The 15,848-nt window shown below is 61.5% G+C and overlaps 1 protein-coding gene and 1 long non-coding RNA gene across 2 annotated transcripts in view; one reads left to right on the top strand and one right to left on the bottom strand.

Annotated features, from left to right (window-relative positions):
* Positions 1-14,620, bottom strand: part of ADGRA1 (adhesion G protein-coupled receptor A1) — a 61,277-nt gene extending 46,657 nt beyond the window's left edge. The window contains 9 exon segments of the mRNA XM_054523092.1: positions 2,945-3,169; positions 5,127-5,238; positions 5,313-5,469; positions 6,018-6,284; positions 7,332-7,431; positions 11,523-11,893; positions 12,617-12,757; position 13,167; positions 13,511-14,620. Of these exon segments, the coding sequence (XP_054379067.1) occupies positions 2,945-3,169; positions 5,127-5,238; positions 5,313-5,469; positions 6,018-6,284; positions 7,332-7,431; positions 11,523-11,893; positions 12,617-12,757; position 13,167; positions 13,511-13,732 (1,596 nt within the window). The 5' untranslated portion in view covers positions 13,733-14,620.
* Positions 1,275-3,561, top strand: LOC129048404 (uncharacterized). Its single transcript, XR_008510738.1, has 3 exons — positions 1,275-1,480; positions 2,315-2,429; positions 2,581-3,561. It is a non-coding gene; the product is annotated as an uncharacterized LOC129048404 (long non-coding RNA).
* Positions 14,621-15,848: the final 1,228 nt, after the last annotated feature.

Below are 15,848 nucleotides of genomic sequence, written 5' to 3'. Positions count from 1 at the left end.
CTGTCGTGAACCCGTCTGAGTGTGAGTCAGCAGGGCAGCCGCAGCCGGTGTAGACAGACAGGGCCTGTGGCTGTGCAGAAAGCATCCCTGTCCCCCTACCCCAACCCTCCTGCATCCTGGGCCACAGAGCCGGGCATCCAGAGCCAAGGCGAGTGTGGAGGCCAGGGCGCCAGGGGCGGCGCAGCCCAGCCTCCCACCACAGCGAGGTTTGGGCTTTGCACACAGCCCACAGGTCCCTATCCTGCCCCCAGGGGCCTCCTACCCGACAAGGTGGGTCCAAGTCCACTCCAGTTTTTGTCACAAGCTCAGTTTTCTGGGGCACGTGCTGGCCTGGTGGCAGCCTCAGCAAGAGTCTCAGGAACTGCCCTGGGTGACCCCACACCCCTCCACCTGTTCCCCCTTTGGCCCTGGGTGACCCCACGCCCCTCCACCTGTTCCCCCTTTGGCCCTGGGTGACCCCACGCCCCTCCACCTGTTCCCCCTTTGGCCCTGGGTGACCCCACGCCCCTCCACCTGTTCCCCCTTTGGCCCTGGGTGACCCCACGCCCCTCCACCTGTTCCCCCTTTGGCCCTGGGTGACCCCACGCCCCTCCACCTGTTCCCCCTTTGGCCCTGGGTGACCCCACGCCCCTCCACCTGTTCCCCCTTTGGCCCTGGGTGAACCCACGCCCCTCCACCTGTTCCCCCTTTGGCCCTGGGTGACCCCACGCCCCTCCACCTGTTTCCTCCTTTGGCCCTGGGTGACCCCACACCCCTCCACCTGTTCCCCCTTTGGCCCTGGGTGACCCCACACCCCTCCACCTGTTCCCCCTTTGGCCATGGGTGACCCCACACCCCTCCACCTGTTCCCCCTTTGGCCCTGGGTGACCCCACACCCCTCCACCTGTTCCCCCTTTGGCCCTGGGTGACCCCACGCCCCTCCACCTGTTCCCCCTTTGGCCCTGGGTGACCCCACGCCCCTCCACCTGTTCCCCCTTTGGCCTCCATCCTTGCGTGGCTGCTTCTGCCCCAGGTTCTCTGACACTGGCACCTGTTCAGGGGTCCCCAGGCCCTGCTGCCATGGATTTTGAGGGGCCTGAAGGACGTCCTGTTGGGAGGTTGTCATGAAGATGCAGGGGTGACAGCGTTCCGCTTCCCCGGCCCCTCCGGTGTTCCTGGAGCCCTTCTGTGGGGACACTGTGATGGGCCCTGAACTCCAGCTGAGGGACACAGGGTCCAGGCAGGCAACAGTCTAGTTCCCAGCTGGAGATGCTCCAGGCACCCCAGGACCTGGCCGCCCTGACTCCCTGGACACCGTTCCCCTTGGAGCCTCGGAGCCCCCTGGTGTCCCCTGGGTGATGGTCCTGGACAAGAGGGCTGGGAAGGGATGGGCAGCAAGGGGAGGATTCTGTCCCAGATGTCCCCAGGCCAGGGGTCCCCATGGGCTCTGCCCTGACGTCTTACTCCTGCACCCAGCAGCTCCCACCACAGACTGCCCCAGGTGAGGGTACCATGCTGAGCACAGATCAACCTGTCTCTCCCGGGGGGCTCCTGGCACATCACAGTGGGGGCCCAGAGGAGGCCCCGGCTGGTGGGGGGGCCCTGGCTTGTCTCTGTCCCTGCACAGGGACTGGAGCCCTGCCCTGAGTCCCATGGGGGCTTTGCGGGGGACCTTCTCGAAGGTGCTGTGGAGGCAGAGGCAGATGGTGGAGCCAGCCAGGCTCTGGGAGGCCCTAGAGAAGCTCCCACTGCCTGCCTCAGTCCTAGCTGGTTTTGGGCCCTGGGCTGGGCCCCCACAGGCTCCAAAGGGAAAGGTTGTCCAAGGGAAAGCCCTGGAGGCCACTGGTATCTGGGCAGGACACACAGAAGGTTACCAGGTGCTGTGGGGGCCCTGGGGTCTGGCACTTGAGGCAGACAGGTCCACTGGCTTGCGAACGTCCTCCTGCCTCTGCACGTGGTGGTCAGGACCCGGGAGGGCTGCCCCCCCCATTCCACACCTAGTGCTAACCTGGGTGAAGGAGAGAGATCCCAGGGGGAACTGGCACTGCCACGTGTTCCAGAGCTGCCCTCGGGCAGAGTCTGTGGGGCTCAGCCTTGTGAGGGGTGGGGGCACCGGGCGTCTCCTGCTCACTCACAGCTGCCCCCCAGGGCCCCTCCCCCGCTGCTCTGTGAGCCCCTCCCTGGAGCTGCCCTCGGAGGGCACCTGCTTCAGGCCTCATCTTCAGGGTGGTGCTGGGGACCGGGCACTGTCTCCTGAACAGTCCCACATGGTGGCCTGGGCGGCACGCCTGTGGGATGGGGAAACCGAGGCACAGACAGTCACGTGCTCTTCCAGTTGCTGGTTAGACCCCACTTGCGGTTGTGTGTTCCAGAAGCCTCCGGGCGCCGTGCGGCAGGATGAGGAGCTGCCCCCTGGAGGATCACGCAGGCCTCTGGGCGGCATTCAGCAGGTGAGCCGGCGGCCGTCTGCCCTGCAGCCCGGGGACGTCAGCACTTGCCCTGCCCGCAGAGGTCACTGCCCCCGGCCCCCGGCCCCCGGCCCCCGGCCCCTGGCCCTCTTCTCGCTGTTCATCAGCAAAGCCTCTGCTTTCTGGACTGCAGGGTTGGCCGCGGCACCCGCTGACCACAGGGCCCACCTTTCCAGTCCTGGCCGGAGGGAAGCATCTCATCCATGTTGCAGGCGCACGGGTTAGGGTGCTGCCTGCCTCCCTGACTCTGACCTCCCCAAGAGAGGAAAACAAAAGAAAAAAAGATAGAAAAGACCAGGAAATGGAAATAAGACAAAGAAGAATGAAATTTAAAAATCCAAACAAACCCAAACACGCTATTTCAAAACGGAAGTCCAAGAAGAGTCTTGTGGTGAGAAAGACCGAATTCCCAGCCAGGAAAACGCCCCATGCTTGCCCCTCGGAGGCAGGTGCTCCCCACGGCAGAGTCTATCTAGGTGTTTATTAAGGTGTCTCACCACGTATCGCCCGGATTCGCCAGAGATGCAGAGCCGGAGGATACGTTCCTGTTTAAGTTGATACATAGTTATATAGGTGAAGAGCTTTACGACGAGGAAGCGGCTCACGCGGCCGTGAGGGACCCAGGCAGGAGCTGCTGCTGCTGCCCCAGGTGCGATTCCTTCCTCCTCAGGGAGGCTCAGCTCCCCGCTGCAGCCAGGCGGGCCCAGGCAGGCCTCCTTGTCCTACAGCACAGACGGCCAAGTGCTGGTCATGGCCACTGCATCTACACCACCCCTTTCTCAGCAGCAACTCCGTGAGTGCTCGATGGGAAACTGCGGACAGCAGCCTTGCCAAGCGGACGCCCAGGGCTGACCACCGCAGCCCCTCCAGCCACCTTCCCCATCAGGGCAGCCTCCTGCTGGCTTTGGCACTGCAGGCAGCACACCAGCGAGGGGTGGGGCTGTGTGCCACGAAGCGTCATCCGTGGACGTGCCACGAAGTGTTATTCTTCTTTTGACTTTTTCTGATGGTTTAAAACTGTAAGAACACGCAGCTCACAGTCTGCGCGGAAGCAGGCGTGTGGCTCCTGCCTCACTGTGGGAGGAAAGATGTTCTCAGAAGAAACGGCCGGGTTTGCGGAGGGGTTTGTGGAGGGCCGGGCAGTCTGAATGCAGCCCAGCTGGCCTTGGTGGAGGTGGGGCTGGCACAGGGGGGTGGGGCAGTTCTTCCTGATGCAAATCCTAACGCCTTCAACACTGACCTTCCAAAGAAACAGCTGCTGGACACCACCTGACAGCAACAAGAGCTCCACTTCTGAGGCGCGCGACTCTCGAGGGCTTTGTTGTTTATTTGGCACCCGAGGCCTAGGCTCACAGGATCTCGGGTGTACGGGACCCCCCCAGCCCTTCCCACTGCTCTGCGATTCTGCCTCCTTTCCGGAAAGGTCAGTTTGGGGTTCCATTCTGGGACGGGCCAGGCCGCCACCTGGCCTCATTAACCAGGGAGGCCACTGGGACCTCCTCTGAAACGCTGGGGCCATGGCCAAAGCCTTGCCTCCCGCCAGGAGCATTCGGCCCTCTTAGTAATGGATGTGGGCTTCCTCCCTCTGAGGGGACGTCATGGTGGACACGAGATGTGGGGCGCCCGTGGGTGACCGCCTGCTCCTGCCACAGTCCCACCTTGGGGCCTGAGCTGCGGCTCCTGCCTCTGTAGGGAAGAAACGATGGGGGGTGGGGGTGGGATGGGGGTGGGGGTGGGCCTGCCCCTACCCAGAGAGACTGGGCCGTGTTGCCAGCAAGGCCTCAGCCAGGGGACCACGTTTGTCTGCATCTTGTGGCTGTTTGTGGGAGAACAGGAAACAGTCCCAGAGATGACGCTGCCTCATGCAGGTTAACAGAGTTGGAGGTCAGGCCGATGCCTGAGGCTCCGGATGGTGATGGGTGCCTTCCCTCGCCGGGATGAGCCCCCAGCCCCGTCTTCCCTCGCCAGGGGTGAGCCCCTCCCCAGCCCCGAGTTTGGAGGGGCCGTGGCTGCCAGGGACTCGCGTGAGGAGCTTGCTGTAAATACTGAGCTCTGGAGCAACAATGGCCTCACGCCACTGGCATCTGGGGCAGGACCTGCCTCTTTTTGGAACAATTTCGAGATCTTTGTGTTTGTTCGTTTCCAGCCATTTGGTGGAGACTCTGAGAGCCTGAACTTAGAAGCCCGCTGAGAGGGGAAATGGCGGCCTCCGGGGGGTGGGCAGCCTGGCCGTGGAGCGCGCGGGACTCAGGGCCACCGTCCTCCCGAGACAGCGGCAGCAGTCGCCACTCACCGAGCGGAATTAAAAACGGCTCTCTGGTTGCCACGGCAACCAGCCGTCTCCCCTCCAGCGTCAGTTTGAATTTGGGCAGACCATTCCTAGCCAAGATTCAAGCCAACAGATTCGTGCTTACCCTGAGGTGAAGCCTCGTTTGAGAACCAAATAATAAAATTAACAAACCTAAAATCTTCTCACTGCTGCTGCCTCTTTAATAAGCACTCAGCAGAGCCCCCGAGAGGACACAGGGCCAGCACAGTCTCCCTCCTCTGAGGCGGGAGGCCCCGGGGAACTTCGCGTGGCTCCCACTGACCACCACGTGTGGCTAACAGGCCCTTTGGCGCTTGTGGGCCCCCCACAGAATGAGCCCCTTGGGTGGGTTTTACGTTGGAAGGCCTCACCGCACAGGGCCTGCGTCCGGGGTGCCTCGGCCAGGCCTCTGCGTCCGGCACAAGGCCCTGGCACATGCATCCAGGCTTGCGTGGGGACGGCACAGGGTTCTGTCGGCCTGTACTGTGGGGCGGACTCTGCGGGTCAGGGGTCCGGCTGTGTGAGGGGTGTGCTCTGTGTCAGCGTCCTACGCCCACCGCAGGCCAAGGCAGTGGGTCTCGTAGGCCTCTACCCGCTGGGCCTCAGATACCTTCTTCTCCTTGGAAAAGGCATAAAGGCCTCCCCTCCCCAAGCCGCGAACCTCGGTTTTGCTGAAGGCTTGTGGAGGGTATTGAAAGAAGGCAGGAGTAGGCTCTGAGTGGGTGTTCACGGGAAGAGAGGCCCTATGCAGAGCCCCGATCCTACAAGGTCCTGGGGTCCCCGGTGTGGCCTGGGGCCCCCACAGCTCCTGTTGGCTCCTGCCGGTGGCCACGGAGGAGCCACGTGGCCTCCTCTCTCACTGAGCCCACCCAGGACCCAGGCAGAGAGCACCTGGGGCAGTCTGGGATCAGGTGGGGAGGGCTGGATGGGTGTGGGATTCTGCTCATTCTGCAGGCCAGGGAGCCAGGCAGGTGTCGGGGGCGGGGGCTGTGAGGGGCAGGTGTGCACTTGGCTGTTGGGGCAATGGCTATGCTGCGGCTTTGCTCACACACTGGGGGTGACATGCCCTCACGCGTTCTCCCCGCGGCCCCATCCCAGACATGGCTTTCTGACGTCCTCAGCTGCACATTGATGGATAAATCGTCTGCAGCCCAGGAGCTCCACCGGCCTCTGTCTGGACACTTGAGTGGGGGAAGGGAGCAGATGTGACCAGGCCGCAGCAGTTGGGAACCCACAGTGTCCCCGCCAGCCAGTGGCTGCGCCCGGCACAAAATCCTCGCATAGACCTGCATCCGAGCACAGCCCCCGCTGCCGGCTGCCTGGTGCCTGGGTCTGGTTGTAGCTCCTGGTGCTGCCAAGGAAGCTCTGGCTCCAGGGGGTCCTGCCAGAGGGTATGTTGATAATGAGAACATGGCTTCTGTGGGTGGACGACCTCGGGGAGCCCACAAGCACGCAGCCTGCCCTCCTGGTGTTCTCCACCCCCGACGGCCCTGGACTCACAAGGGCAGCCCTGGTGAGGCCCGAGCCCTCTACAAGGAGTCGGGGTTCAGCAGACCAAGGAGGGCCTCCCATCAGTGCACCCCAAGCACTGTGGCTGTTCCAGGCAGGCTCACGAGTGTTCGATGTGAGTCTCTGTCCAACCCTCCCAGGGCTGACACGCGGCCTGGGCACCAAGCCACAGATGTGGGGCGAGGACACTTCTTATAAACTCTGCCACAGAAACCCTCACAGGCAGCCCGGAATTGTAATGAGGACTCATCACAGGGAACCACAGAGCCGGCTGCCGACCTTAACAGTGACACGCATGGGCTCCTGCCCCTTAACGTCCATGAATTCAGACAGTGAAGCCCACGGCCACCAGACGCCATCTTCGCCAAGATGCGGGAGCACGCTGAGACCCCCCGATTCCATGCAAGTGATTCCTTCCGGACTCGGAAGTTAATGTGGGTCCTCGGGAAGGTTTGAAAACATGGAGCTTTTACATTCAGGTCTGCGGCTCCAGCTTCCCTGTGTCAGAGCGGCGCTGCCTGCACAGCTGGCTCCCAGGTCTACCCTGATCCCAACGTGGGATAAAGGCTGAAACAGAAACAGCCAAATGTCCAGATGGTTTTACATTTTTGGGACTATTCCGGTTTCCAGACTTGAATAATCAGCCACACGACCTGGTTTTCACAAAAGCCTCCATCCTGGGGGTCAGGAGCCGCCTCTTGGAGCCTGGTGGTCCCTCCAGGGCCGAGTCCATCTTTGGGGTCTTCCCAGGAGTGGGGGTGGCTCTGGGGCCTTTCTTGGCCCGGTCCCTGCTCTGTCAGGGCTGGGATGCCACCCCCATCTGTCCAGCCATCCCCGGGCCGTGGTCACAGGAGGGACGGGGACCCAGCCCCCACCGCGCCCCTCGGGGTCCTGCTTAGGCAAGAGGGCGGGTCCAGTGAGGAGGAAGCAAGTGGCCCCACAATCCTGTCTCCTTACCACCAAGGAGGGACCAAGCACGCGTTCCCTCCCGACCACACCGTCGCCTGCCTCCGGCTCATCCACGGGGCCTCACTGTCCTGACATTCATGAAGCCTTCCCTGCCTTACCCACAGCCCTGAAGCATCTTCGAGGGTCAGCCCAGGTGCCGTCCCTGGGGCATCTGGCCTGGAGGACGCTGAACAGGCCCATGGTGCAGCCAGCCCCTCCCTGGGGACCAGAGCCCGCAGCGGCTTGGGAGCTGTCCCTGGAGCTGCCCGGAATAGGCCTGGTCCCTGAGGTCCTGCCCACCCACTCGCCCAGCCTTTGTCCAGCTCAAGCCCCGGCCCTTCCGTGGGACCCGCTCCGTCTGACCACACCTGCCGCCTGGTGCTGCCCGGCCCTGCCTGGGTCAGCTGCGCTCCCCTCCATGGCTGGCCCAGCTGCCTCAGCCTGGTTCCTGCCAAGGCTTCTGGCAACCGGGCCAAAGCAATTTTACCAAATTAGATGTGGTCGGAAGCAAGTCGTTCCACCTGGCAATTTTGTTAAAATAATTATTGTTTGAAAATTAATATTCCCGAGTGGCTGGTTTTTCTAGGATTGGCAATTTTGGCACACGGTGGGGCAGTTTCTCACACACCTCAGGGCAGTTTTTCACACACTGTGGGGCAGTTTTTCAGTTCTTTATATCTTCAGACATTGCTTTCTCTCCCTTCAAAATATCTTTGAGCCTAAAAATAATCTTTTTATTTAAAAATTTATAATAATCTTTGAGCCAGTGATTCCTGCTTTGAGCTGTTGGTAAGAGCTGAAGCCCAGAACAAGCTAATACCTGAAGTGTGGGCAGGGACTTATGCCCTCCGTGGGGACCGCTCCCCTCGTTGTGGAAGGGAGAGAAGCCAGGGGCTCGCAGAGCCATGGACAGATGGTTGCAGTGCGTGCCCGGAGCCTCGAGAGCATTCGTCAGAGCCTCACAAGCCCCTGTCCCCAAACAAGACTCCCGTACAAGCAGCGAGTGGACCTTCCTGGACTGGGCTGGGTGGGGGATACACTACCGGGAGGCCCTGCCCTCAGGAATCGCCCTGGGGGGTGATAAGCACTTGAACCGACTGCATCTGTGGGTAGCGGCTGGTGCCACAGAGACCGGGAGACCGGGTCAGGGGCCCTGAGGGCTGGTGTTGAGCACGGTGGCTCCATCTGGGCTGGGCAGGTGGCCACGGCAGCACAGGCATCCTCCCTGGAAGACGCGGAAACTTTGGGAACCACATCATCACCCAGGAGGCAGGGGAACCCGCAGAGCCTGAGACACAGGCACCGGCACACGCGGCCGCAGAGCCCGGCACCCTCGAGGTGGGGGAACCCGCAGAGCCTGAGACACAGGCACCAGCACACGCGGCCGCAGAGCCCGGCACCCTCGAGGTGGGGGAACCCGCAGAGCCTGAGACACGGGCACCAGCACACGCGGCCGCAGAGCCCGGCACCCTCGAGGTGGGGGAACCCGCAGAGCCTGAGACACGGGCACCAGCACACGCGGCCGCAGAGCCCGGCACCCTCGGCTCCTAAAGGCGCCGCCCGGGAGCAAACACCCTGCTGACAAGTGGTTGGTTTCAGGTGGATCACATCCTCTCCAGAAGCTGGCATGTTTATGTATTTTGGAAGTCTATGAAAGCTAAAATCCTCATTAATTTCAAAATAGAGTTCACAAACTCCAAATATTTGACCAGTGCGTCCATATGCTCAGCCATCTTCACAGCCAGAGCAGCTGGTGTGAGACTCGGAGGACAAGGCGTGAGGCAGAGGCAGAGCCGGAGGTGAAGGCTGGTCCACAGTGCCTGGTTTCACATGCCCTGCAAGGGCTGTGGGCATGAGGACCCGGAGGGGTGAGCGAGGGACGGGGCTGAGAGGGCGTGAGGTGTCCCCGTGTCCCTCGGAGGTGGTGGATCCTGCTCAGATCCTGCCCCCGGCCCACAGCCCACACACCCAGCATTGCTGTGTCCTCCTCCTGGATCCTGTGCCCCGCTGTGCCTGCATCTGCAGGATCCACGCTGTGGGTGGTCTGCTCCTGCCTGCCCCTCACCTGCGCCATGCCCTGAGGGTGCCCGGGGGGGGGGGGGAAGAAGGGTCCAAGGCTGCCCAGCACATCAGGAATGGTGTCCAGGCCAGGCCCAGACCTCTGTCCTGTGACGCTGGGGTAGTGAGGGGTGGGCACAGCCCTCGATGGAGAAAAGGCTGCATCTTCCCGTGTGGGCCACCCCCAGAGGACCCTGCCTGTGGCCCCACAGATGCCAGGGGGCCCCCACTGGGGCATGAGGAGCCAGCATTGCACTCACCTCATCACACAGCACAACCCTGTCACTCCTAAACTATGGATAAAACAAGCCTTCCTCATCCGCAGGTTAAAAAAAGATTCCTGACACAGCAATTTTCTCCAAATGCAATTTGGACTCAGCCAGATCCACTAAGCCGGCCTTTCAAGTTGACTTTAAAATTCCTCCCCCAAATCTCTGCCCTCCGTTTTCACTCCTCAAAGAGTCAGTAGGTTTAGCAGTATCTCCCCATGCTGGTCGTGCCATGCCCAGGACACCCCGAGGGCCACAGGACCCAGGTAGCGGGTGTGTGGCCAGCAAGAAGGACACAAGGACCAGGCCCCAGCCTCCTGCCAGCCCTGCTGCCTGTGGGCCGCCCCAGCCCCAGCTGCTTCCTGGACCAGACCCGAGCGTCCACGCCTCCCAGGGCAAGGCTGCAGAGAAACACGCTCGCTGCCTCTAAAGCCCACAGCCCCCTGCAAGGAGCCCAGTCTCCTGGGCACGATGGTGATGCCCAGCTGGATCAGGAAGAGTGCGTCGGGGCCAGGGGCCAGCAGCACCAGAAATCCGGACCACTGCTGCTGACATCATCTCGGGAGGACTCTGGAGCAACTGACCACGTGGGATCGTGCAGGCATCTATAGGGACCATGGACCAGGCGGGCCTGTGCAGGCGTCTAGAGGGACCACAAACCACGGGGGCCTGTGCAGGCGTCTACAGGGACCACGGACCACAGGGGATCATGCAGGCATCTACAGGGACCGCGGACCACGGGGGCCTGTGCAGGGGTCTATAGGGACCACTGAAAGAAAAAGAGATGAGGGGATTGGCCTTCTGATCCCTGCTGGGTCAATGGACATGGCAACAGCCATTGTGAGAAGACAGACTCCACCACCTCTGAGTGGTCAGTACCTCAGACACAGCCACAAACTTGTAAGACACACAGGGGCTGGGTGTGGCGGCTCATGCTGTAATTCCAGCACTTTGGGAGGCTGAGGTAAGAGGACCTTTAGACCTCAGGAGTTCGAGACTTTAGAGCTCAGGAGTTCGAGACCAGCCTGGGCAACATGGCGAAACCCCATCTCCACCACAAATACAAAAATTAGCTGAGTGTGGTGGTGTGTTCCTGCAATCCCAGCTACTCAGGAGGCTGAAGTGGGAGGATCACCTGAGCCTGGGAGGTTGAGGCTGTGGTGAGCTGAGATCACGCGACTGCACTCCAGCCAGGGCAACAGAGTGAGACCTGGTCTCTTAAAAAAGGAAAAAAAAAAAAAGACAAGGGGCCACAAGACCCTGTAAACAACACCGTGGGCACCAACCCTGAGTCCACAGGGGGAACTTCAGCAGGAGGATGCCAGCCGGCGTTTCTTCAGCAGAGAGTATTTGGGGAGACAAAGGTGGCTGGCGGAGGCCGGCAGGCCCAGACGGACGGCGGGACATCAGCCAGCCACTACCTGGGGCCTGTGCTGGTCCTGATTTTACAAAGAAACTGTACAAAGTGTAAGAAAACCCAGAAAATGGGAACCTAGGCTTAATACTTGATCAAACAGAGGAATTTTATTGCTAATTTTTGAAGCAATCACAGCCATTATCTTTTAGCAATGCATACTGGATATTTAGTCAGCAATAAAATGTTGGAGATTTGCTTCAAAATCATCTATGTGAGGACAGGGAGGCGTCAGCGAGATGAGGATGGCTGTGAGGACGGTAGCGTCACCGCCTCATGACACTCTTTCTGCCACTTTACTCACACACCATGCACGCGTTTGCACACACGTCACCCTTTACTCAGGACTAGCAGGGAGACCTGTGTACAAATGCCTGCACGGGGTGTGGGTAAAGGCCCCGCCATTGATCTCGGTGACTCCTCTGTAACTGGGACCTCCAGGGAGACCTGGGCTCTGGCACCCACTTGTCCTTGAGGCCGTAAGGCCACCTGGGGCCACTGGGCCAGCGTTGCAGCATCAGTCCAGATCCCAGAAGGCAATGGGGGCTCCTGCTGCCCGGGGTCCTCACCAGCCTGGAGCCTCCGGCCGTGGGCCCACCGACCAAGCTCACGGCCTGGCCCCGGGGGCTCGTGGACCCCCAGCAGCCCTGGGGACCCAGCTCCAGCGTTTCCTCACAGACGAGCATGGCAGCTCCGGGACTTGGCTTGGGTGCGCTGGGCGGTGGGGTGCCGGGTGGGTGAGAGGATTGCAAGACGGAGGTAAAAATAACACTGTTCCCAGAAGCAATTTCCCCAAACGAGTCGGCGGCCTCTGGTTATTTGTTGCCTAGGAAAGTCGGGAACAAATAAAGACGCCCTGTTTTCTGAGCAGCTGCCTTCCCATCTGCACGGCCGCTGGGCTCCCCTCTGAGCAGGTCAATAAATCCAGGTCCCAAGAACCCTGAGGGGCACCCAGGACGGTGCCGGTGCCGTGCCGGAAGGGGTGGGAACAGTTAAGTGGGTCGCGCCCACTTAACTTTAAAGACTGTGTTACAGGAGAAACAGACTGAGATAGATGATATTAAATTGGAAATGAAATTAAAAAGCTTGATATGTGAATTCTGTGAATGCGCCACTTACAGTTCTTCAGTTATCAGCGAGGTAGTCACCCGTGCCAGCTCGGCACTTGGCATCCAAACTGGGGCACGCCAGTGATGGGGCAAACCAGGCAGGGCCAGGCAGCCCCCCGGGCAGGACAGACCCTGTGGCCCCTGCCTGCACCCGCCCTCCAGCCGGACTTCCTGTGGTGAGTGCAGGTCCGTCAGCATCTGTGGCAGCTCCAGGCCTCCCAGTCACAGCCTCGGGCTCCCCGGGGGATACGCCGCTTTTGTGTGGCCGGGCTCCGCCCTGAGCCGACTCTTCCTCCAGTGAAGAGGCTCCCGGGTGTCCTTGGTCACTAGGACCCGCAGGCCCTTCCCCGGGCAGATGTCCCACCTGTGGGCAGCTTTCTGGAGTCCAGGCTTCTGCCCCTTCCTCAGCAGGAATCTCCGGCATCCCCCTTCCAGGCTATGGCCTGGGAGGACGTTCTCGGGCCCACGGTGCTGTCTGGGCCACACTCTCCCCACGGCTGCCCCAGTCTCCTGGAAGGGCCTCATCTGCAGGACCCCGGCGCCACCAGCCTCACCTGAGTCCCTGCCTGGATGGTGTTGCCACCAGCAGGCACCCACTTGGGTGGAGACAGGAAGCCCAGGAAGAGCCTGTCTCTGCAAATAGCCACTTCTCAAGACCCACACCCGTGAGGGCTCGCCCTCGGCCATCCTCCCACCTGAGGTGCCCGGAGGCATGTGACGTCTGGCAGGGGCGTCTGCTGCCCAGAGAGCAGCTGTGGAGCCCCTCCTTCTCCAGGGCTGGGGCCAGGCCTGGGTCGCCCTGCCCTGCGTTCCACCCCACGGCTTCCCTAGGCCCCCAGGGCTGCCCTCCCTCTGCCAGTGATCCAGAGCCCCCTTACACCCCCAGCTGGGAGGCCACATCCTGGGGAAGGAGTGTGTGGCTGGACACTCTCAGCCACAGCCAGCCAGTGACCCTGAGCAATAGCAGTAGCCAGGCTAAGGAATCTGCTGTGCCTGGCCCCTGGGGTGAGAGTCAGTTGGTTCATTTTAAAGTCACTGGTTCATAACATCTACTGAGGGCTCAGGGTGTGTGAGGCTGGGGGGCCAGAGGCGACTGAGTCTGACCCTGGGGGAGCAACAGAACAGTGGGGAGGCCCGAGGGGGAGAGAAAGGGAGGGAGGGAGGGAGGGAAGGAGGGAGAGAGGGAGACAGGGAGGGAGAGAGAAAAGGAGGGAGGGAGAGAGAAAGGGAGGGAGGGAGAGAGGGAGGGAGGGAGAGAGGGAGGGAGGGAGAGAGGGAGGGAGAGCAGGAGCGACAGGGGTCAACTCTGTGCTGGAAGCTCCCCAGCTCCCATGTTCTCTCCTCCCTGGCTGGGAGGCTTCTTGGTGTGAGTTAACCTCGGAAGGGCCTCTGCACGCAGGCTTTGGGGCTTGGGTCCTGGGGGAAGCTGCCACAGATCCCAGCAGCACTTTTGCTCTGGGAAAGCTGATGTTGATGAGGGCCTCGGCGGGCCTGTACGTCCGTCTGCCCCGGGTGTGGCCCCCAGCGGTCCGGCCCCGGCTGGCCGGCGACTGTGGCGTCCGGCCCCCTCAGCAGTGCGCACCGTGCGCCATCTGTGCCTGGCAGTGATGAACGTTGCCCGGAGAAGCACATCCGGATTTCAGCCGTGAGTGGTTCCCGTGGGCTTGCATCTGCCTGGCAGGTGCCCCTTCCTGGGTCCGCTGCACCCCCGAGAGGCTGGGGTGTCTCCACTCAGATCCGAGATGGCAGAGGAATGGAGGAGCTGATCTCTGACATTGCTCCTTGGGCCTCCTAATAGGTGACCGGCCTGTGCGGATGGGCGAAGTCCCACCGAGGCTGTGAGCCGGGTGGGCGGCCCCTGAGGAGAGACAGGCACAGAAATAGCTGTGCCTCAAGTCACCACGGACAGGCGCTCGCCTGAGGCAAAGGAAGGGAGGAGCAAGCAGGCAGGTTTCCTGGAGGAGGTGGCTTTGAAAGATGAATAGGAAACAAGTGGAGAAGAGAGAAGTCGTGGGAAGGGCCCAGGGCAGAGTGACGAGGAACGCCAGCGAGTCCGTGAGTGGTGAGGGCCTCAGGGCCAGCTCCTCCGAGCCTCAAAGGCCAGCGGGCAGAGATAGAGAGAGAAATGAGGTCAGAAGAGCTTCTGGTCGGGCGCAGGGCCTCACACCTGTGATCCCGGAGCCGTGGGAGGCAGAGGTGGGAGGATCACTTGAGTCCAGGAGTTCTAGGCCAGCCTGGGCAACATAGCAAGATGCAATGTTTACATAATAAAAGATAGAAAGATTCGCCAGGCGTGGTCGTGCCTACCTCTATCAGCAGCTACTCAGGAGGCTGATGTAGGAGGATCTCTTGAGCCCAGGAGGTTGAGGCTCCAGTAAGCTGTGATCGCCCCATTGCACTCAGCCTGGGGGAGAGGGTGAGATCCTGTCTCTAGAAGAGGAAAAGCTGTGCTCCCAAAGATTCCCCAGTGCAGGGCGAGCTGCTGATGGAGAAGAGCCTGGAGCCAGGGAGGTCAAACATCCCAGGGCGTGGCTTCACCTCTGCCCCCTGACTCTGCAACCCAGGGCCTCCCGACTCTGCACCCCACAGCCCCCTGACTCTGCACCCCAGGGCCCCCCAACTCTGCACCCCACAGCCCCCTGACTCTGCACCCTACGGCCCCCTGACTCTGCACCTTATGGCCTCCTGACTTTGCACCCCAGGGCCCCCGATTCTGCACCCCAGGGCCCCCTGACTCTGCACCCTACGGCCCCCTGCCCTCCCACGCCTGCCCTGGGCAGAGGCGGGCGAGGTTCCTCACACTGCTCCAGGAAAACGTGGACGTCCTCTGTAAACACAACAGAACGCCAAGTACGTCTCCCAGTGCTTCTAGAAAAACGTCGGCCGACTTCCCACCCCTTCCTTCGCTCCTTTGAGGTCACACATGGGACAGGGTTGGTGTGAGCACCTCAGAGGCCTGCCTGAGACCTGCTGACGGCCCCCCAGCCTCCCCGCCAGCTTCCCAGCTGTGGGTCCCAGGGTCCGAGGCCTCCCACAGCAGCCGGCAGGAGCTGGAACCAGGCCCGGGGCGGCCGATCCGTGGGGGTTGGGCCAGCGAAGAGCAGGATCGGGTTTCTCCAAAGGTCTTTGTGCGCCGTGACCACACTGAGTGCTTGGGGCCAGCCTCACTCAGACATAAGTGAATGTGTTTATTGGTTCTGGACTGAAACAGATGAAAAGCCACCGAGGGTTTTGCAGTAATTAAAACCCAGCCACGCCGGCCGCAGGTGCTGTTTGAGAGGCGGCACCCACAGAGAGGAGCTCTCTCCTGTCTCCCCACAGAGCCCAAATCTGCTTCTGCACGAGTGACAGGAGGCTACAATCGCCGAGTTAATTAAAAGAATAAAGTGATGACAACCCCAGGGGCTGCAGAGAACGCAGGGAAATGGCAGATTTGGGACTCAGGGCCCAGGCTCAGCTGCACAGTTGGGGCCACAGGCTGGGATTTGGCCCCCACACACCCAGGGGGAGGCTTCTCTGAGCACTGGAGCTGCCCGGAGCACAGGGCGTGCCGGGAGCCTGGGCAGATGGTGGGGCCAACCCTCGGCTCAGGGCCAGTCCTGGTGGCAGCCGACAGGGACCTCACACTAGCGTGGTCTGAACAGGGTCAGCACTTGCCGGCCGCCTTCGGGTGATGTGGGGCAGACCCCTGGGTGGCTGTTCCCAGGACAGAGAGAGCTGACAACCCAAGCCTCTGCCCCGACGGCTTGATGCCGCTGCCTCCCTCCACCCAACCATCTGTCGCTG

The sequence above is a fragment of the Pongo abelii genome, chromosome 8, assembly GCF_028885655.2.
Source record: "Pongo abelii isolate AG06213 chromosome 8, NHGRI_mPonAbe1-v2.0_pri, whole genome shotgun sequence".
NCBI classification, from domain to species: Eukaryota; Metazoa; Chordata; class Mammalia; order Primates; family Hominidae; genus Pongo; species Pongo abelii.
Note: the sequence above shows the minus strand (reverse complement) of the source record. Positions and strands in the feature narration are given on the sequence as shown.